Genomic DNA, 22,723 nt, shown 5'->3' with positions numbered 1-22,723 from the left:
TAATGCCCGAAACTAATGTCCAACTTGAGGAGGACCCTTGAAACGTTGCGATCAGTCGGAGCATTGAAATACAAGGACTGCCACCCCCTTGAAGTGCGGAAACATCCAAAACACCCCCGCTGCCCCCCTCATTTTTCGTTGCGGAGCGGGTAAAAACCGGGAAAATCGCCAGAAATATACCTGGTTATGTCAATTCGGATGAATTGGAGGGAAAAAAAATTGTTTACCGAACTGGTGACTGATGAACGGACATCTACTGAATAATACTACTACTAGTTCGATAGCTCAAAAATTAAAATAAATAAATCAAATTTTAGCTTAGCCAGGGTGTCTAGTATTTTTTAATTTTGAAAAATCCTGACATTTTACGGATTTTTCCTGATATTTTATAAAAAAATCCTGATTTTTTCATTTCGAAAATTCCTGAAATTTTCCTGATTTTTCTCGACTCCTGGCACGGTAGGCAAAAAGCAGTAAGACTTTCTCCGCTGAGGAGATTCGCGTAAGAAAAATTCCTGATAAAACGTCCGATTTTTCCGATTTTCCTGATTTGTTCCTGATCGACCAAAATTCCTGATATTTTACGGTTTTTACTGATGCTAGACACCCTATTAGCGGTTCACAAACTTGAGCCCTAGACTCCCAACGCAGACTCAAATCACGAGCAAATAAACCCATGTTGTACGGAAACTGCGCCGATCGGGCCCATTGTGCGCTCAGGTGAAGAAGTAACGGAGGCCACGGCCGATACCTCAAGGCCGCACTGTTGCCAGCTCCGCGGAATTCCGGCCAAGAATCTCTCATCCGAGGGTTGTTTATAGACCTAGGTCGGTTGTTTAAGATTCAGGAATCTTTGATCTCTCTCGGTGTAATCAATTATCGTGGGTAAATATGAAAATCCACTGACTGGTTGCGGAGTGAAGGTCCACTATTCCTCCAACTGATCAACTTCCAGTATACTTCTTAAAATACGGTTCAAATTCAAAGCGATGGAACAATCTAATCTTGGGAGATTAGCAGAGCCTCACCGATCGCGATTTGAACTGCTAATAATTGCTTCACTAATCAGTCTGTTCGCTACACAATTTTAATGATAGTGCGACTGCTGTCTTCAGTATAGATAAAAGTGGTTGATATTATGCAGTATTTCAATTTCTCCCTCTGAAAGACGTTTTTCATGTATAGTTTTTGCCTTATTTCAGTGTTGTCTGGTAGTAATTTCAGGTTAAATCCTGAGGAAAATTATAGAAATTAATTAGAAGAGTTCTACTAGGAAGACGCCGCACCAACATTTTAAAGTTGCCGTATTGCATCTGATATATTACGTTACAGATGTGTAGATGACTTGTGAATATTATTTCTTTGGCCTTTCCAGAGAGGTTCTGTCAAAATTAATCTAGTGTACCGGAAATTCAAGGAGAAAGATAAGTGCCTTTTCACAAGGATGTGTTTATTTATTTAGAAATATTTGGCAACGTCCGAAAGTATATGCAGCGTTTTCCAATGGGACAGTGGAAATCGAAGTTTTTCTCCGCATAAAACGGGGAAAAAGGTATTTTGCTTCGTAGTATTTTTTTTCTATCTTTTTTTTTTCGGTATAAATCCGACAGCGCAGAGGTATGACGTAATCAAGAAGGGTAAGAGACCCGGTGGGGACAATACGCGATGGCTACGAAGGGCGAAGGGATGTCCCGATGAAGCCACGAGGGGGTCGAAATGGTTTATCTTTCTTCGCGCTCTTGATAAATCAGCGTTCTGCAATTCACACAATAGATTAACATTATCAAAACACACCCTGGTCGCTTATACGTACCCCAGAGGGCGCTCCACGCCGCCTCTAAGGCCGCCTTTCCAGGCCCCCGGGAGTTACTCTAAATAGAACGAGCTCATCTGGGGACTTCCCTATCGATAGTTGCAAAAATCATGACGATCGGCCCAGTAGATCTTGCGAATGAATTCTAACGACAAATGAACATTTGCTTTGTTTAAATGGACATATTTATAAAGACCGCCTTCCCGATCGTCGTTTCTCTCGTCGTTGCCGCTGACGTCACTGGCGCTTTATATTTCCCATTCACTAGTAAAAAAAAACCTCTTGGACCAATGCCGCGGTGCATTGACTTAAGAGTGCAGTTTCTTGTCGCCGGATTTAAGAGTCTTGAACTCTTGTTTCAAGCGGATTTTGTATTGATCCAATTCAAAATCCGCTTGAAACAAGAGTCCAGACTCTTAAATCCGGCGACAAGAAACTGCACTCTTGAACCAAGAGGTTTTTTTTACCAGTGATCAATCTTATCGCATGATTACTAACGAGCATACCCCATCTTTCCACTTGCACATAGTTCCATTTAGCATAAATACGTCCAAATGAGAAAATTCATAACTTTATCAATTAAAATACAAAAATCTGGGACATAATTCGAAATTATTCATTTCCTACTTAATAAATAATTTTCACATCCTACTACCCAGGAACTGAACTACTGATGAATTATTAGGTTACCTTTTCCGTAAACGTATTTTAATCCGCTGTTAATCCTTGAAAATTCGATTTCAAGAGTTACGTACGAATAAACGGCACCTAGATTTTAGAGCCTACGGTATGCGATACCACGTATCTCCATTTGCGACGTTGCAGAATTCTCCCCTGGTAAAAATTGGCAGTAGAATCTGTGTTCCAAAATACCATGGACCTACAACCGGCTGTAAGATTTCCAATAGCTTCTATAGCTGGCAACACAATTTCTCATAGCCTTTTATAGCCGATGGCGATTAAGCAACTCACAGCCAGGCGATAAAGTGTACCTATGGTAAGTACGTTACTAATTACGGATGCTAGGACTTCGTGAGTTTTTGGGCTTTTTGGGCCGTAGTATCTTGATTTATTTTGCGAGGAAAGCTCCGTACTTTTGATGGATGCCTGCCATTCCTAATATATTAGAGCGCCTTTAGTTTCGTATGATACTGTGCAATACCTCTGGTGTGAAACAGTTGCTTCAAGCGCCGTGGCACGCTGCGGCGCGGCAGGCGGGCAGCTAGCGCGATGCTCGCTTTGGCGCCTACAAACCTAACAGGGATACTTCACGCGTTGCGCAATGCGTGAAGTATCCCTGATAGGTTTGTAGGCGCCAGTGCGTCGCCGCTCCGCTTTGTGTTAGGCTCTAATACTTAATCTGGCGGAGTCAGCGTTATTCAACTCATGATTTTGAAATGTTTGCACATCCTGTATGGATTGTTCTCATTTTAATTGATGAAAAAAAAATAGGTATTAAAGGAAAATATAATGTGTGTTTTGTAAATATTAAGGTGGTTCCGTATTAACCTTAATGATTTCCAAAGCACACGAATTTCTACACAATTTCTCATAGCCTTTTATAATCGATGGCGAAAAAGCAACAGCCAGGCGATAATGTGTAAAGCCCGGTGATAGGAACTGTAGCCTGGCTGCATAATTTTTTATCGCTTCATATAGCCCGGTCGTATGATTTTCTCCGCATTCTACGGCCAGCTATATAATTTTCTGTAGCCTTCTGTAGCCGGCTGTAAGAATTCCTGTGGTATTTTAAAACGCAGCTCTTATCGCCAATTTTTACCAGGGTCATCATCATAACTACCTTATTTCTCCTTTGAGAAACAAGTCGACGGAATTTCTTGAAACATTTCTTGATTTCCCTTCTCTGTGAATAGAAAATACTGTTAAAATTTCAAGCTATGCGATTGACTCGTTTCTCTTCGAAAAATAAATTATAAAAGCAGAAATTAGGAAACACCACGATGGAGATACGTGATTTCGCACTATACGGTTATCGATTTGTTGGGTAAATCGAATGCAACAACGATGTAATTGTAAGCTATTGACATATTTTTTGATAGGTGGGTGAAAATTCTTTGACGGTGTACTTCTGGAATATTTGCTTAACGATGACAAGTGACGAGGAGAAATACGATGCTTTCGCAAACAAGCCAACGCAAAAGATGGTCCTTTTACGCAGTCCGCGTCTCAATTCAATCAGCCTCAACATAAAAAACCGACTGTAATAAACAGTCTACCGTCTGCAGAGACAAAGAATTGCCATAAAATATGTCACAGGCGTGGCTAGACAACTCTTAGGTAAGAAAATACGTCATCAGTTACGGTCATACTGACGAACGATTCAAATAGGCACGTCGTATGTGCCAAACTACGATCACTGTACTACTAATTCAAAGAGTTTTCTTGTCCCGCGGAAAGCAAGTAAATACATCCGCAGGGAAATTCCGCAATTCACCAAAAAACGGTTCTATGAAAATGTGTACAATTCAAGCAATTTATAAATTATCATCCTGGTGCCGAGGAATTCATATGCTTCAATATTCAAATTACAGATTAAATCAAAATTTCATCTGCAAGTTCAGTGCCCATACAAGCCGTCTACCTATCTTGCTCTATAAATTCTTGGGTGGAACCATTGGATAGTGCAAACACCTATAGACAGATGTCGTCCACGTGAGATTCGCCTTCAATTTAACAGCATAGGCAATACACTTATCATGGAAAGCGAGTAGTTATCTATTCGAACTTGCATATTGTTCCGTAAACTTAGATGAAACAAGGCCTTTGGATTCACGTTCCCAACTGTTAGCAAGACGTCCTAGCTGTTCAACTAGACGTATTAATTTTCAACAGTGCAGTCTTTAAAAGGATCGAGGCTATGAAAAATCATAAATGAGCGAGGGAACTGCGTTGATTTTCATCAGAATCTAGATTCTCTCGACCTTGTTGGTTGCAATGATATTTGGCGGCTCTCCTAGGATGCTTTCCCTGATGCGAAAATGAGAGAGGTCTACATGACTTTTGTCACGCGACAAAACAATAGGCCGGTGAAGAGGGTCAGGATACATTGTCAAAATTTCATGATGCACAAAGCATGGTTAGAAAAATTACTCCTCAGTAAAATCAGAAGAATGTTTGCCTTTTGCATTGGCTAAATACAAAATGATCAGCCATTATTTATATTTCATATTAAACCGATGTTTCATCCCATTTAATGTCGATCCGAAATATGAATCAATACAATTTTCCCATGAATAATCGAGGCTGGGGGTAAAATATACACGAAGTAAAAATCAGGTGTAGAATATAAAGATACAATAACAAAATGAAATGCGTACTCACCAGGCGCCATCTGACAATAAAATCCTGGAAGAAAGAAAAAAGATAAAATTAGATTTGCATGTAATAACTATACGTCAGAATATCTTCAAGAATTATATAGTTTAGTGAAACGGTACCTTCTATTTTGGGGTTTGTTCACAGGTTCTTGAACTATCTCCTGCTTTTATCTAAAAGGTTTAATGATTATGTTTTTTTAATAAATATTGTGGATAAAAAACCGACTATTTCAAATATAAAACCACTCGAAAAATAAATAAAAATGTATTAGCATGCTGATGTATGACAGCAGTCACAATAAATGTATAAGCCTGAGGTAAATAACTTTCTGAAAACTCGATTTCTCCCACTATAGACTTTCGGAGCTCCCATACTTTCAAAAAGCCATATTTTGTCGTTTACCGTACGAGGGAATGTGACTCAATTCCAAGGTTGCAACATTGACGCAAACGATACGATTTTTCAAAAGGATGTACCTGGGCAATTGTTGCCAAAATTGTCTTGATTTTTGCATGAGATCACCAGGGATCAGTGAAATTTTCAGTAAGAAATGCCCAAGATTTTCCTCGTAAAAGAGCAATGTGTGAGGGGAAAGTCAGCAACATTGAAATGGAGTTACGTTGCTTCGTTAGAGAAACGACAAATTGAGGAAGAAAGTCTAATTTTTGGAGCATTATACGAACTGTTGGAAACATTATTTTTTCGTCGCTACAATTTACTTCTCCTCGCTTGAAATCACTCATTAATTAGGAAAGTAATGTACAAAAACGAGCATGCGCAGGGCATCGCACCCTTGCAGCACGTGCCTAGAAGTAACCACGGTTCATTCACTGCCGTGACGTCACACCTACCTCCTGCCACGTTACAGAAAAAAGCCATAGGAGGAGTCTGAGATGAGCCTCCCGACACATAAGAGCATGCGCTACCTATGTCTTATACAGAAATGCACTTACAGATTTCCTCCGTAACACGACAGCCTATACCTCTGCCGTACTAAAGAAAAACGCCGTATGAACCTTCAGGCGTTGCCAAATTTCTTTTGGTAAATCACGAATTTTCGGAAAGTGCGTAAATATTTTTCTTCCAATTCAAACTTTACACTTTACATTACTTTTCATTCATACTTTTTAGATACAATCAGGAAAAACTTCCTCTAAAAATCGGAGAAGAAATATTCATAAATTCTTCTAAAAATCCGTGATTTTTCGAAGGAAATTTGTCAACGTGAGATGGCTCATACGGCGTTCTTGGTCAACACAGCAGCGTAGGTCAGTCGATTTTCACTAAAAAGAACTCGGTGCATATGTCGGAGGCAAATAGTAAAATTAGGCATTTTGTCAAATGCCGAGGCAGATAGTTAAATTTTGACGGTTTACACAATTTTGTGAATTTATGGCAAAGACCTCTAGAGTTTTCAATATTTTTGGAAAAATAACTCATCAAACCTACGAACTCTTTTGTCCCTACCTTTTCAATTCCTTCTCATATTTTTAAATATTCTCATTCTCAAAATTCTATATTTTATGACATGCTAAAAATTTCGAGATGAGTGTCTGTTCAGGAGCTAAAAATCGTTTAGAATACAATTGTGTGATGCACATTTTTACCGAGAATTTTTTCTTACAAGAGCAATTAATTATTTTATCTAAAATTAGGAAAAAAATCAGAATTTCAATCTACGTTAGAATATTTTACTATTTGCCTAGGCATTTGACAAAATGCCGGATTTTACTATTTGCCTGCGACACGTAGATTCTTCGGTTGAACTGATTTTATTGTCATGGTAAAACTTTGGAACATTACATCATACCGTTTTGCTTGATAAGGTAAACGCCAGCGATAACGAAAGTTACATCAGCGGAATTTCAGTAAATGTACAGCTTTTTCCGCGGCGTGACTCCGTTCATTCCACACTACTCAGCCGTGCTAAGGAAGAGCGCCGTATGAACATTCGAGAGTTGCCAAATTTCTCTCAATAAAATGCTTATTTTTGAGGGTAGTTATGAATAATTTTCCTTGAACTTTTCTAAAACTTACGGTAAAATTGCAAACATTATCTGAAAAAATTGGAAGCAAAATACTCATAAGTTTACCAGAAAATTCCTATTTTATGAATGGAAATTTGGCAACGCATGAAGGTTTATACGGGGTTTTTCCTTAGCACGGCAGTGTTGGTAGGGTCACTGATACAGCGAAAAAATATTACGCCAAATTATCGCATCATATGCGCAGACGTTCTCTAATTTAGGGTGTTTCTGAAAATACTAGCCGTTTTGGATCTGATTGGAAGCTGAAAAAGCTTCTTTCATGCCATGAAGGTACGTAACGCTCAATTTGTCAACAACCATAACGTCAGTGATTTGTCAGTGATTAAAATTTTACTTCCTGTTAAGTTGAAAAATCAATGGAGTGTAAGCAACAAACGCATGACATTGAATTAAACATTTCTGACAAATTCGACAGCGGCGCAACAAGAGCTTGGAAAGATTAGCATAAAAGTTGGGACGCGGGAGTAGGATAGGCGCACAGTTGATTGAGAATTTAAAGATTCGAAGAGAATGGCGATATTTCTTGTTTATTCCTGACAGTTATGGGTAATTGTCTACTTCCGAAAAAAAAAAAAAAAATAAACGCGGGTCGAGTGAAAAAGCCAATGGCCATTGAAATTTATACATCATAATAATAATATAATCTAACTTTGCAGTCGTTGCAAAATTTCATAATTTACTAATGACATTTTAAGGCTTACTAAACAACGGATTTGTTGTGAGGTTCGAGAGAAACAGTCAGACTTCAAATCAGCTGCGTAGGTAGTCCGCTAACTTCAGATTTGAATTTCCATTTTAGAGAATAAAATATTTAAAACCTTCTTATCACACGTTTCTTGGAATTTCCCGTCATTCCTTCCGGAGGGAGCAGCCGCTGATCTCCCTCCCCCTATGTGCAAAGGCGCATCTAAATAAAACCATATGATAGTTTCGTAATTGGCCCTTTAGTTGGACTTGACTGTATTCAATTCAATTAAGGGTTAATCAGCGGTGTGGCGGTGTCTAGTCTTTAATCATAGGCGTGCGAGAATTTGCAGCCATTGAGGTAGACTAAAGTTCTATAAAACGACCTCAAAGAAACGAAGTAAGGGAGGTCTGCCCTTAAAAATGCCGCTATTTCTTCCCGAAAAGGTTGCGCGCTTTATCCAAACTTTGGAAAAGAAAAGAAAAGAAAAAAAATTAAGTACCTCGCATCTCAAGGAAAAATTGAGGAGTTTTCAAGTGGTTTACTGAGGCTCAATGATAATGGATAATTCATCGATCAAACAAGAGGACGGATTGTTATCATTTTCACAGCCTAAAATGAAGCACTCATAAATTTTGCTTGAAAAACCACATAGAATCCGAAAAATTGCGGATCACGTGCATGTTTGGCGATACACTTTTTCCGTTCAATCGGATCTCACAAAAAATTACCCTGGTAAAAATTGGCGATAAGAGCTGCGTTTCAAAATACCATAGGAATTCTTGTTGCCGGCTAAGGAAGCCTACAGAAAATCATATAGCTGGCTGTAGAATGCGGAGAAAATCATACGGCCGGGCTATAGGAAGCGATGAAAAATTATGCAGCCGGGCTATATAAGTTTGATACGGAACTACCTTAATATTTACATATTTTTTTTCATCAATTAAAATAAGAATAATCCATACAGGATGTGCAAACATTTCAAAATCATGAGTTGAATAACGCTGACTCCGCCAGATTAAATATTAGAGCCTAACACAAAGTGGAGCGGCGACGCACTGGCGCCTACAAACCTAACAGGGATACTTCACGCATTGCGCAACGCGTGAAGTATCCCTGTTAGGTTTGTAGGCGCCAATGCGTGTTTCGCGCTGGCTGCCCGCCTGCCACGGCGCTTGAAGCAACTATTTCACACCAGAGGTATTGCACAGTATCATACGAAACTGAAGGCGCTCTAATATATTAGTAATGGCAGGCATCCATCAAAAGTACGGAGCTTTCCTCGCAAAATAAATCAAGATACTACGGCCCAAAAAGAGAGCAGTATTCCAAAAACTCACCAAGTCCTAGCATCCGTAATTAGTAACGTTTAGCATACACTATGTCGCCTGGCTGTTGCTTAATCGCCATCGGCTATAAAAGGCTAAAAGAAATGGTGTAGCCGGCTATAGAAGCTATTGGAAATCTTACAGCCGGCTGTAGGTCTATGGTATTTTGAAACACAGATTCTACTGCCAATTTTTACCAGGGTACGCGTTTTCTCTGGACCTCCTAAGCTTCCTGACCAATAGATGGCCTGGTCATTCGCAGTGTTTTTTTTTATGTGTGTCGCAGGCAGTGCTAACAATCGTCGGAAATTCGTAGGCTTACATGCTGTTTTGATTGTTGATGTTTGTGTTGTTCGATCAATCGTCAGGCATAATGAATGTTTCATTGGTGATGAGCTTTGAAAGCACGATCTCAACCCGGAGTGCCTTCATGTTTATGTGATACTCTACGCTTTGTCGCGTAGTTAGTTTAGCTGCCTGTTCGAACACAGATTTCGCCACACGGTTTCCAGAGTGTACCAGTTACTACCATGTTTTACAGGGCGAAATTGCCCATTCCAGATGAAGGCATCTTAGTAGTAATCTCATTTGTTTACTTCATTTTTATTCTCATCTATATGTAGTTTTAAATATTACTTGTTTATTTTGGCTTGTAGCTCTATTTGTTTTAATAAATTACCATGTTTTATACAGCTTGGCTAGCCAAATTTGGCGATAAAATGTATTTATTTTTATATTGTAATTTCCCTCATATAAATAGTGGCTTACGAGGTGATTGCTAATTGCCTGCGAGCTGTGACCATCAAAACACGATTCCGTGACACGCGAAAGAGTCCTATTTCCAGAATTCCGAACCTCCGCTCTGCCATTTATTACGTTCACTCTCATCCCAGTTTCTACGTGGCTGTCTCTTGATGAGATCTTGCGCTAATTTCCTCATGAGCGGGAAAATTCCGGACGTGGTGCGCTATGCACTCTCGCATCATTTAACATTTCCCGGGTTACTAATGTTGATGTTCCCGAGAGATCGCCCCTCTCGTTCCCACGAGAAACCAGATAATGCAAACATTCAACTGGCGAGTTCATTGCAAGTACAAACGCAACTTCTCGATTTAAAATCGTCGATAAAAGTTTGACTGTTCCCCGACATGTAAATACCGAGAGCTGTATAGTTTTGGGTCGTCAGATGTCCACGGAAAAACTGGATTGTATCTTGCAGTAAGGCACGAATACTATGCCGTGCTAAGGAGGAACGCCGTATGAGCCTTTAGACGTTGCCATATTTCCTTCAAGAAAAACCGCATGGACTGAGAAAATTGTGAATTTTTTTTTCGAATTTTTCAGTCAATTTTGCTCATGATTTAATGTAAAATATCTGAAAATTTCAAGGGAAAACATGCGGAACTTGCCTCAAAAATACAGGTTTTATTCGGAGGAATTTGGAAACTCACGAATCGACGGTGAAACTACCAAACCACGTATCTCGTTTGCGGTGTTTAAAAATCTACGCTCACATTTTATTTTTTTGAAGTAGACCAAATCAATATCATTCCTTGAAATTTTCACAGAATTTTCTCCGCACGAAGAGGAAAAATCACAGAAATTTTCAAGACTGGACGTTAAGTAGTTTTTCATTTAAAAAATAAAGTGTGACAGGAAGTCTGCGACGTCGCAAACCGAGATACGTGGTTTGGTAGTTTCACCGTCGGAATGTTCTTACAGCGTTTTTCCTTAGCACGGCAGAACAATTGTGGGCCATTTGTAAAAGCACTCGCTTCTGTAGGAATGCTGATGGAACAAAAGTCGTTTCTGAAATACACGTCTGCAGCGTGCACCGTCTGTAGAAGAGCTCAAAATTGGGGAAGCACGGATCGAAACCCTTCTTAGAAATTTAAAGCCTGACAGTTTTTCACGGCGTTATCAGTTACCAACACCCTCGTTACGGATCATACCATGACATTTAAAAAATATTTAAACGAAGACATAAAACACGTTCAATCGAGTATTGCCCTTGAAATCTGTATAGAAAAATGAGATAACCTCACACAAGGGTCATCTGTGAACGAGTGAGACATTTTGTTTAGAGCGCATGGGAACGTTGACCGCGGCTTGGCCGTTCTGTAAGCAGAAAATATCGTTTGTTGAATCTTGGTCATGATTAGAAACATTTTTTCAAATCTCGATACAAATATCGAGAATCCGAAATAAATCTTGCTAAAATACTGGTTTTCCATTATTTTTTCGGCAGAGAGCTGATCAATCACGCCGCAAAGCTAATCTCGAAAAAAGTTTTTGGCATGATAAATCAGTTTTTCACGAAACATTTAAGGTGGAACCAGTCTTTCGGCCAAATGTGCAAAATCTGGACATTTGTTTACTTCCGGTGTGGGGGTTTTCCGGTGTGGGGGGCTTGAGTTTTGGTTCAAAACGTTCAAAATACTTTTTCACTGATCTGGTACCCCTAAATTTCACTTCAAAATGGAACAGTTTGTCGTTCCCCTCATGAAGAAACGTGTTGCCAAATTTCCTCTAGAAAATTGCAACTTTACTAGGAGGATCTTGAACATTTCTCAGTGAAAATCGCACCAATTTATTTTCTGATCCCATGCAAGAATCAGAAAAATTTTTGACAACAATTTCACGGGTAAATTCTTGTAAAAATTAAATTTTCTCAATCGCAATTTTGCACCCTTGGAATGGAGTTACGTTTCCTCGCCCGGGCAACCACGAGTTGTTATTCTCAAGAGAAGACTAGTGATCACAGGGCTGCCAAAGAATTTAGAAAATGAAATTCCCTGACATTTCCTTGACACATTTTGGTGAAATTCCCTGACAAGTGAAGATATGATAAGTGGTTTAGAAGACATAATTGAAAATAGTTTTTGGGCAAAATGTTCAAACCCTTGAACCCATTCTAGAGAGCAAATAAAGGTGATTTGACAAATTTTCCCAATATTTTCGTCATTTTCCCTGACATTTCCCGGTTTTCCCTGACATTTTATAGAAACTTTTGTAGAGGACAGTCACAAGAAAATTTTATAAAAAAGGTGATAAAACTCGCGAACTCACTTGCGCTATATTCAATTAGTTGGGACGCGTTTCGGGGCCCCATCATTCCTGACATTTCCCAATTTTCCCTGACTTTTTAAAATTCCCTGACATTTCCCGATTTTCCGGGTACTCCCTGCAACCGCGAATCCGGCAAAATTTGCTCGAAACCTCGCGCTATACGTTTTTCCGGTGTAGAATCACCTTCAACCAGAGCTGAGGCAAATTACACTACACGCTCCATCCAAGCATTGAATCTCAGAGCGCGAAGCCGGTGAACTAGAAGTTTCGGGGCTGACGGCGAGACTCACCGAATTTGGTGAAGACGAAGAGGAGGCAGAATATCCAGTGAGCGCCCATCTCGGGGCCGGGGGACTTGGGGGACCGGCACGGACTAATCACACGTTTCCGGAGGGGTGGGGGCGGGGGCTGGCGGGGGACGCGGCACTTAACTCCCGGCCGAGACGTATCAATCTAGGCGTCGCGCGTCGCGTCGGAACCAGACTGAGCGTCCAAGTCGGGACCGGGGGCCTGATTGTGGATCTCAGACGTGGATGTGACTGAGCATCTCCCGCGCATTCTCGACGCAAGGCAACGAGATAGCCGTTAAATTGGAGACACGAGCTCCACGCCTGGCGCTCGAACCGCTCTGTGGCGCTGCTCCCGACTGGCCCAAACCTCACACGGGAATAGCAGGTGTTATGCCAGGACCGGCCTCGCTGTCAACTTTTCGGGGGCCATGGGGCCAAACTAGAGGGTGGCCCCATAGTGAAAAAAAGGGAGGTGTTTGCATCTTGAGGTTCGTTTACCCTGTGACGTAGGTCGGTGCGACCTGGCCAGCGGAATCCGGAATTCGAAGTATGAAAAGCGGACCACAATGTCCCATTTTTTGCTTAAATCAACTCATGATAAAACTTCAAGTAGGGCCGGATTAAGGGGGTGGCCACATGGGCCGCGGCCCATGGCGGCAAATTTAGGGGGCGGCAAATTTTGCGATTTTTTTAAGTGAAGGTATAAAGCAAATCGGATTCAGAAAAAAATACGAACGAGAAAAGGCGACAAAATCTCTCATTTCCTGAGAGTACGGTAATTTCGCATTGCGTCAAACACAGTGCGTTCAGCACCGCTCGACGTGAAACGCAAAGCGCCTACAAGACTGTAGGAATACTTCACGCATTGCGTCAATAACAGCGCGGTCAGCAGCAGTCGACGTGAAACGCCTAGCGCCTACAAGACTGCACGAATACTTCACGCATTGCGCCAAACTCAGTTCATAAGGATTGTTCTTTCAAAACTTCACATTTAACGTCAAAGTAAGTTTCCCCAAAAGGGGGGGAAAAAAATTACAAGTCCAAACGAGGGACGACTCATTGAACATGGTTGATCATAACTCTAAAAATCATGATCAGCTACCTAATTTTTGCAATTTCGAGGGCCGGCAGCGTAGTAATACATTTAAATAATGCATTCCTCGTAAAATTGACGATGTCGCGATAAAAATCAGTAATGGTTTACTTATAATCGATACAATAGGCAACGCTGGCATAAACTAAGATGTTTGAGAAACAATCAAAGCTTTGGTTAGAACAGCATGCGACGAATTTTATTATAACGCCTGGATGCAAGTAATCGAGCTCCATGGATGTCCATGTTGCATACACACGATAATTAAGGCGTTTTGACTTCTGACGTTTTGACCGCCGCAGCCTTTGGTGGAACGATTTAATGAGAGGATTGGAACAAAATAAGGGAACATTGATCTCATATTGATGTTAATTCGGAAGGGAGAGGTTTTAGAAGTGGTTTTAATGAGTATTTCGTAAAATTTCCTTCAAGGAATGTCCAATACAATTACAATGAGAAATTAACATCAAAATTTGCAGTTTTAGTCGAAAATTTCAGGCATTGCCTCACTGGAAGGCTTGCTTCATTGTGCGACGGATTTTACTGCGAAGATCTAAAATGACAGGGTTTTTCTATTTACGTATTCTTCTTCGAGGACATCTCTTGGGCATGAGTAGTTGCTCTACTAATCATGCTCAGCACATCGCGATGTCAAAACTGGAGCATAAAAGAACCTATGCCTGTTGGCAAATTTTCGTGCTTATTGTTAGAAGATATTTTTGAAGTATGATAACGAGGCATTGACAGCACTGCTATTTGGATCCTCGCAGTAAAGCCCCCCGTTAGCGCCAAACCGTGGGTGAAGTGGACAGAGCCTGGGCAGTCAAAACGCCTTCAATCCCGTGCGTATGCAACACGGACATCCATGGAGCCCGAATAGTTGCATCCAGGGAGTTGAAATGAAAATTGTAGTATTCATCGCATTATTAGTATTCGAATTTTTGTTTCCCCTACGCCGTAACTGAATTTCAGCGTTGCCTATAATACCGATGAGGTAAACTACTACTGATGGACTGAAGTAAACTTTATTACCCCTTGTCCTCCACGAGAATATTTCGGTGGGCTTAAGAATACTCAAAACTTCCATGACAGGACTGAAAAAAGGTAGCAGGCCAGATATTCGGCAGTGTTAGGTAATCTACAAAAGGTTGATAAAGTACTTAAGCAAGTAGATTATACTCGGTGCCTTAAAAATTCTGCATTTTGCACGTCATTTCATTTTTTTTTCTTTCTTTTGAGATGATACGTCTTGAAGAAGAAATTCAGAAATAAAATTAGCTTTGCCTACCGGTTCTTTTTACTATGTTTTTTTTGCATGTTTGTTTAAAGGATCTAGTAGAATCTTAAGCTAGGTGCACTGGAATTTGCCAAGACTCGGGAAGTAGGTACACTGCCGTGCTAAGAAAACACGCCGTATGGGCATTCGAATGTTGCCAAACTGCCTCTAGGAAAATAATCATTTTGGAGGAAACTTAAGCATATTTTTCATTGAAATTTTCAGAAACTTATTTAGCCCAAATTACGAGCAAAATTTTCTGAAAAATCAGAGGAAAATTATTTATAAATTCTCCCGAAAATTGGTGATTTCTTGAAGGAATTTTGGCCACGCCTAAAGGCTCACACGGCGTTCTTCCTTAGGACGTCAGTGCGAGAAAAAGCTTCAGAGGTAGGACTCACCACGATGATTGGGATTTGACTATCTTCTGAACTTCGACCCTTCGATGACATGTGCCCTTGCTATCATGCAGTACTCATATCACTGGCTTGGGATGGCGCGGCACGGCGCTTTGAGGTGATCTTTTTCACTCGCATAGAACCATGAGCCATACATGTTATCCTACAGTCATATTCACTCGCCCTATAAACAGAGTAGGTAACACATTTTTAAACATCATATTTTTGGATTCATGCATTTAAGGGAGTTCATTTAGTCACGTTAACCTTCGAGTTCGTGGACTAATCGCAACTACCCACGAAATAATACTTAGCATGACCGACTCATGACTCAAAATTATTCTATCTTGTAAATCTAAAGTCGTACTTTAATTGTCATACTGCACTGAGTACTAAAATTGAGAGGAGGGGTGGAATACGAGAGAAGGGGTACATGGTGAAACAGTTTGAAACGAGGCCAAGCGAAAGTGAATAGGAATTTGGTGGATCAGGGAGTGTGATGCATTTTTCGGGGGGGGGGGGGGGGGGCGCTCTTCTGGACCCACTTCAGCTATGGCCCTGCTAAAGGTAGAAACGAAATTAACCTCAGGTTAGTAACCAGGTGAGTCTTCAGAAACAGATGTGTTCTACAGAAGGAAAAAGAGGAGGAACTAGACTCCTAAAAGAGAGGGTGATACAATTCCTGATATTCTCAAAACATTACCACGGTTGCGGAGTGGGGGGGGGGGGGGATTCCGAAGCCCAAACCTCTGAGATGATCACACCTTAGGATCTCTGAGAACTAACATGGTGTATTAGAACATATTTTGAAACACACATGCAAAGGAGGATTAATTTCAGGATTACAGGTTTTTGAAGAGGGTTTTTTTTTCATAATCAATCAAGTTTTTAAAGAATCATTGAAATAGCTAGATAAATATTTGTTTGTGGTAAATTATTTCCAACAGTTATTTGCATAATAGCTAAAAATTAGTGAAAAGAAAATGAAACTTGTGATTTGTTTTTTTTTTTTTACTTTCTAGTGTTTATTAATAAATTTAAATAAGTTACAAAATAATTACCCAAATAAATAACTACAAAATATGCCGATAATAAACATATCACAAAGCTTACAAGTTAATTTCGCAGGTAGACGGTGACTCACCTCCTGCCAAGCTCAAGCATAAATCAACAAGAGCAAGTGATGAAAAATTTACTAAAAACTGATATGTTATTTTGATGAGCTTCTATTTGCTATCCTTCTATGGAAATTCAAATTCTGATATTTTTAGTTCCATTAAAAAAGAAGAAAAAAAAATCGAGCCATTATTATAATGAATGCAAGTGTTATAGGTATGTGTAGATTCGTTTGCAGCCATAATTTTGACACACTACTAATCACGAGTTTTATGCAAGTTATTTTATTTAAATTGGATTCTCCAGAAAAATGTGTCAGTCTTTCAAGTTTTCAGTATATGAAGGATCTTTTGGAAAAAGGGAGCATGTTCATCTAAAGTTGCGAAGCTTGTGCAACTTTCCTAGTCTTTTACTCCAATTAAATTTTGCTTCACCATGCACAGAATATTTGAAAAAATTACCTCATAAAATTAGAATTTTTTAGAGAACAAACAAATAAAATTAAAAGCCTCTAATTGACAAAGAAACATTGAAATCTGCAAAATCTCAGCATATTTAAGTGCAAAACCATGTATCTCCATTGCGGTGCTTCAAAATTTCAACTCCTACTTCATATCTTAAAGGAGAAACAAGCCTTGACGGCTTGAAACTCATATTAATTATTCTGCTAGCAGGGAAGAAAAACCAAGGAAGCTTTCAAGAAATTTTGTTGTTTATTTTTCCCGAAAAAAATTAAAAGCGAAAAGAAACTGCAATGTCGCAAACGGAAATACATGGTTTCGCACTTTGGCCATCCATTCGGGACCTTTCTCTAAATGGTCCTGCATACATATGCAAATACAGGACTATGGCAACGGACAAAACCTCTGCTGCTGGATTAACATTTTCAATGCCTAGCTTTTCCTCATATGTTCCGGTATTTTCTCACTACCAAATATTTAATCACAGACTTTTCAGACAAGTAACCACTTATAGGTCACCTTTGTCAAAGCAGTTAATGTAAACTCAAAAAATGTATAAATAGAAATGAATCCAATACCAATACGAATTGAAAAAATACTCAAATTCACTTTAAAAAGTCCAAAAATGCAACAATGAGACTGCAACCCAATGTAAGCACAGACATTTTTGGGAGACAAGGGGACTTGAATGCTTCCACACATTTTTGCAATATTTGTGACTTGAGCTAAAAGGCTGGAGTCCGACAATACTTTGTCTGAGAGATCAGTAATACCTAGTAAGTATTTGTTCTTCTTCTACTTTCAGTAATGCTAGTGCATCATAGACAATGAGCAGCTGAACATTTAATCATCAGTCAGGTATTTCATTTAGAGAGAATAGAAACTACAAAACTCCTTTTGTCATATCAATATTTGTCTTGAGAGTGGTCTACATTTGTTAGACCAGAAGAATTGCTGCATTGATGTCCAAGAATTTTGTCACCTGATTAACCAAGGTACACTCTACTACAGGTATAGACAGATGGAATTTCAGAAAATCATCGAAACACTTGGATTTGACAGCGTCCAATGGTACGACTGCGATGCCATATTGAAAACTTGTTTATTTTCTATTCTGAGAGTGGGTCTCATCAATTTCGTGTTATTTTCTCGTGTTGTTAGTTAAGTTTTTCGTTATTTGGAGTCTTATCAATTTTTTAAATTCATCTGATAGCTTATTGAAACTAAGTACCAGGATCTGCCAGAACCTCACTAAAGACGGTACGACTTGCAACGTCACTCGATGGCCTAGATTCACAGCGCTGCCACTTCGGCACCCCCTTAGTCCATACCTGTGGTAGAGTGTACCTTGGATTTTAACGACAAGTCTGCATTAATACTCAGAATTAGAGGCCTTGCAAAAGAGAGCTGGTGCACTTTCAGAGTGCGCTACAGGATCAGCTATTCACATTTTGGTACTTACTGAAAACACAAGATCATGCACTGGAAATACAAGATTCCAGATGGCAGACCTTTTATCTCACTATAAAAATGTCCTAACATACTTGGCTCGAATCCTAGCTATTTTGAAGAAGAGGGCTCAGGATTTTTCAAAGTCAACATCAAGCACTTGGAAAATTTTTTTACTTTTTTCTGTGTTACTTCTACTGGTGATGTACCTCAAACATAGATGCACATTGTCTGCTCTTATTTTAATTTTCCCTTCCTTTTCTTTTCCATCCTCTGGCTATCTGAATTTACAGTGGTGTTGGAAATTATGGCGCACGTAAAATCTCATTCAAATGTCAACATTATTTTACTAAAATTGGAAGTATCCTCATTTGTATCTAGATTTCTTCTTGGAATATCAACGAAAATTACTGGTAAGAAACACAAGTTTAATTCGCTCATCACATGCTGGGACGGAAATAATTCCGATTTATTCCAAATCAGCACCATTTGATAGCCTCACTTAAAAGTAATACATGTATTCAAATAACAAACATTGATGAGTCTCTTATTCAAATTTTGAGAGACAAATTTGTTTTAGGTCTTTCTAGGTATTTTCAAACTTTTAAAAAATATAAATCCATAAACCTATGGGTTTAGGAAGAAAATCAAAGGGCAAAAAATAGGAACATTAAAAAAAAATTGCACCCACCAGCTCATGGAAGAAAATTTTATGTACATGATCACATTTCTTCGTTTTCTTCTGAGCAGGTCACACAGGTAAAGTTCTTGAGACACTCCGCGTGACAGCAGATGAAAAAAATCTTGTCATGAAGGACAATCCTGACTGACCGCCAGGAATAGCGGTGAATAGGAACCAAACTAAGGCAATTAATTGGAGAACAGCCATTAACACTGTGAAAGCAGCACTTTGCAGCCAGAGAGCCCCGTAGAGAGTAGCCAACAGTGTACTCACATAGGCTGCGGAGAATGGTAGTCTGTCTCTAGCACACAGACCTTGCAGATGGGCCAGTGGACCCCACAGAAATGAAAAACTGGAAGGAAAAATGAACAGATTAGAACTGGTTGAAGTATGTATCTAGTGATAGATGTAAATGACATTTCAACATATCGACGGTGTAGGTCGGCAATCACATAACTTGGCTGGTGACGTTGCAGAATTCCTATCATACTTTATTTTTTAAACGGAAAACTACTCGACGGCCTTTAAAACTGCAGTGATTTTTCTTCTCTGTGCAAAGAAAATTCTGCAAAAACTTCAAGGAATGATGGCAATTTGTTCTCTTTTAAAAAAATAACACAGAGGCGGAGATTTTCAGACACCGCAATCGAGTAATGTGATTGCCGACTTACACCGTTGATATGTTTGGTACGATGATAGTGTGAGAATTTAAACTAAAAAGCTATTCTTTATCCTCTTGAAAATTATATTTTTATGGTCAGTGCTATTTTTCTCCTCTCTGACTAAATAAGAGGTAAATTTGCTTTGGGTAAGCAGGCTATTTGTATGGCTCTTCAAAAGGCTATCACCAGGATTTTAGTCTTAGACTAAAAAATTAAAACTCGATAAGTAGAGTTCATTTTGTGGCTCTCAATCTAATTTTTGGTTTCTTCTGGATTTGATTTCTCTGCAGAACAGCACGAGCCCAGCACTATTCTGCCATTCTTATACATACGATAATCGGGCCAAATTTTTAATGTTTCTCTAATTAGAAATAAACTAAGTACTTAAAAATTAGGAGATCTTTCAGATTTAAATTGACAGGAGTATCAAACTTGATACCATTAGACTGGTACTTCCTCTACAGATAAAGAATAATTTAGTAAATGAAAGTAGCAATAAACTTTTCTCCAATCCCTAAGTTAAACAACACTGATATTGATTGCACGGAGAAAAGTCTATCTATATTAGGACTAGATATGCTTACATACCTAAATAAGAAAAATAGACTTCCTAGACTGAACAGTAGAGCAAATTTGCGAGCTTTGAGCAGTAGGACTGGAATAAGCATCAGAGCTACAAAGAAGCAAATTCCACCGATACAAAGACAGACGAAGAATCCAATGAGTCGCTGCAATCGACTCTGAAATCATTACAAAAAGAAATGAAAGGATGACAATAAATACATAATTGGCTGGTAAAAATAACAAGTAGAGGATTTTACCAATGATGAGTGCCAATTTGCTCCCTTCTAAAAATAAACATCTGGAACATACTTCCCTTTGGAATATCCTTCCAAGAATATCCCGTGAGCATGCAGCCAAATCAACTGGCCAAACGGTCCTTTCCTTCTGAGTTTGCGTTGTCAGTCTCACACGAGGGGTAGACTCAAACCAGAGGGTAGGCACCCAGACTCTCTGACGAGAGATCGCTCCTGCACCGAGTGTGCCCGCGTACTCGATTCCCAATTCCTGTGCCATTCACAATCTAACACTGCAAAATCTTTGTTACATCTACCATTGCTTCCTGACATTCTTGCTTCGTGAACATTATTCTACTAGGCATCAAAATCTGCATTGCTGCTTTACAGCTAAATTGTCTAGCCTAGCAGGTAGACATTTTTTTGTTACTTGAGTTAGTGTCAAATAAGGTTACGCGCTCTTACACTGCGACAGAGGATCTGTCATCTTGATTTTGCCATTTACTTGACATGTAAAAGTGACGTCAGATGGTCTTCCGTTACAGTCTCAAAGTGCGTAAACTTAATTAAGATGGTTGAAAACCTAATTAGGCAAATATGATGAGTAACTACTTACTAAAGTAGGACAGCAGTCATTCCTCCTGTATGTAGCAAACCATCCTTCTGAATCCTCGATCACTTCAGACTTTTTAAACCATGGTCCAATTTGAGGCATTGAAAAAGATGTATTGAAGGAGCTTTTCTGTCCAGAGCCATTCTGGAGCAAATAATCGTTCAATTCGTCCTTAATGTTGCTCATTCTGCAGGTGAGCTGGATGATTCTTGAGACAACGCAGCACAACTAATCAGGATCACTCTTTTAGTGCAATGAATAGATTCAACAATTCGCATCGCCCAGATGATTACATACACAACTTTATGGAATCATGTTCTATTCATGACTTTGATCATTGTCTACAGATGTCATCAACTACAGTTTTTAAAGCTTAATTTGCTAGAATTTTGCATAAATGTGGCTTTAATATCCAGCTCCAGTCTGAAACTTAGGTACTTGTTTGCATCCACTTTTCCCACTAGTTCAGAAGTTTACTTACAAGACCGGGAAACTAAGAGTTTGGCTTTCCATTGAATTGGGGTGAAATGTATTTAAAGTTCGTGATGAGTAAACGAAGAAATAACTGGCTAACTGCTAACTGACAGACGAATTGCGAACAAAAGCATGAAAATGACGACAAGTGACACAAATTGACGATTATAGAAAGTAAAAATCGTGATAACACAGCCGAAATCTTTTGGCGCTTGGGGCTCTGCGCTGCGGCCATCAACGTTGGGTAAAAATGGCGGTAAAATTCAAAATGACGCTCTTTTTCTTGAGTTTGCGAGTTTTCTTGAGGCGATCTACCAATCGAATAATGGACGAAGTATTCACTCTCTAATTACTGTGTAATTTCAAAACTTTCTTTTCATTGCGTTTAATAATGTTTTGTTCTTCTTTCTTTGAGAATTTTCTACAGCTTTTCCAACTCTAAATTTTTAAAAAATCAAGGGGATAAGAGGGTTTCCCATCATTCTTTAGCTCTGATTTTAAATTTGTTAATCCTTGCACTTCATGTAGCACGTAGAGAGCATTTTAGAGATATTATATTTGACGGTGTAGGTGATCGGCAATCAAATAATTCAGTTTGCAGAGTTGCAGACTTCCTGTCATACTTTATTTTTTTAACAGAAAACTACTAAATAGCAATTCTTCAAAACTGCCATGATTTTTTCTGTGCCAAGAAAATTCTGCATAAACTTCAAGGAATGATGTCAATTCGTTCTCCTTTAAAAAATAACGTAGAGGTGGAGATTTTCAGACACCACAAACGAGGTATGTGATTGTGGACTTACGTTGTCGATACGTAGTGTGCCACAGGAGAAAAGAATAGTTTTTATTTCTTATATTTTTATTTTCTACTTTTTTTTCCTGTAAATATATTTATTTCATTTTTTTTTCTATTATTAATTACGCTTTGTGAAGATTTTCGGAATTACTGTGTCAAGTTCTTTATTTAAATTATCAAGCCGAGTTCTTTATGATTGTCGATAGACTCTTACCACCCAGGCTGTCCTCCTGATGAGAACGGAGCTTTGACTAAAATAGGAATGTTGATGTTTCATTGGAATAGATAAATATTGAAACATTAAATGACATATCGACGGTGTAAGTCGGCAATC

At 39.2% G+C, this 22,723-nt stretch overlaps 2 protein-coding genes and 2 long non-coding RNA genes across 5 annotated transcripts in view; 2 read left to right on the top strand and 2 right to left on the bottom strand.

Annotated features, from left to right (window-relative positions):
- Mtp (microsomal triacylglycerol transfer protein) overlaps positions 1-12,704 on the bottom strand; it is a 37,057-nt gene extending 24,353 nt beyond the window's left edge. Inside the window, exons 1-2 of the mRNA XM_019041665.2 lie at positions 12,573-12,704; positions 5,156-5,179 (exon numbers count right to left, since the gene is read on the bottom strand). Of these exons, the coding sequence (XP_018897210.2) occupies positions 5,156-5,179; positions 12,573-12,621 (73 nt within the window). The 5' untranslated portion in view covers positions 12,622-12,704. The remainder of the gene's footprint in view (positions 1-5,155; positions 5,180-12,572) is intronic.
- LOC140224272 (uncharacterized) lies at positions 1,070-5,149 on the top strand. Its single transcript, XR_011899572.1, has 3 exons — positions 1,070-1,552; positions 3,874-4,111; positions 4,366-5,149. It is a non-coding gene; the product is annotated as an uncharacterized lncRNA (long non-coding RNA).
- LOC140224271 (uncharacterized) lies at positions 6,547-9,907 on the top strand. The gene is made up of 2 exons (XR_011899570.1): positions 6,547-7,470; positions 9,500-9,907. It is a non-coding gene; the product is annotated as an uncharacterized lncRNA (long non-coding RNA).
- Positions 12,705-15,342: 2,638 nt separating the features above from the next.
- On the bottom strand, positions 15,343-21,803 carry LOC109030615 (uncharacterized). 2 transcript variants are annotated; one of them, XR_011899571.1, is made up of 4 exons: positions 21,123-21,803; positions 20,298-20,449; positions 19,057-19,399; positions 15,343-15,523 (listed from the first exon to the last, which is right to left on the bottom strand). XR_011899571.1 is itself a non-coding variant. In XM_019041666.2 (3 exons), the coding sequence occupies exons 1-3, from the start codon at positions 21,303-21,305 to the stop codon at positions 19,117-19,119; spliced, it is 618 nt and encodes a 205-aa protein (XP_018897211.2). In that variant the 5' UTR covers positions 21,306-21,803; the 3' UTR covers positions 16,342-19,116. The 2 variants fall into 2 exon arrangements, 1 of the variants encoding a protein (XP_018897211.2); XM_019041666.2 differs by lacking the exon at positions 15,343-15,523 and having other exon boundaries at positions 16,342-19,399.
- Between the last annotated feature and the right edge of the window lie 920 nt (positions 21,804-22,723).

The sequence above is a fragment of the Bemisia tabaci genome, chromosome 3 (assembly GCF_918797505.1).
Source record: "Bemisia tabaci chromosome 3, PGI_BMITA_v3".
NCBI lineage: Eukaryota > Metazoa > Arthropoda > Insecta > Hemiptera > Aleyrodidae > Bemisia > Bemisia tabaci.
This window is presented reverse-complemented; position numbering and strand designations above follow the sequence as displayed.

Bases quoted from the DNA above. Each gene is read 5' to 3' on its own strand.
- LOC109030615 (XM_019041666.2), bottom strand. From the start codon at position 21,305: ATGAGCAACATTAAGGACGAATTGAACGATTATTTGCTCCAGAATGGC. The intron at 20,450-21,122 runs GTAAGTAGTTAC...TAATGATTTCAG, and splicing joins ATGACTGCTGTCCTACTTTA to AGTCGATTGCAGCGACTCAT. The intron at 19,400-20,297 runs GTATGTAAGCAT...TTTTCCTTCCAG, and splicing joins AGTCTATTTTTCTTATTTAG to TTTTTCATTTCTGTGGGGTC.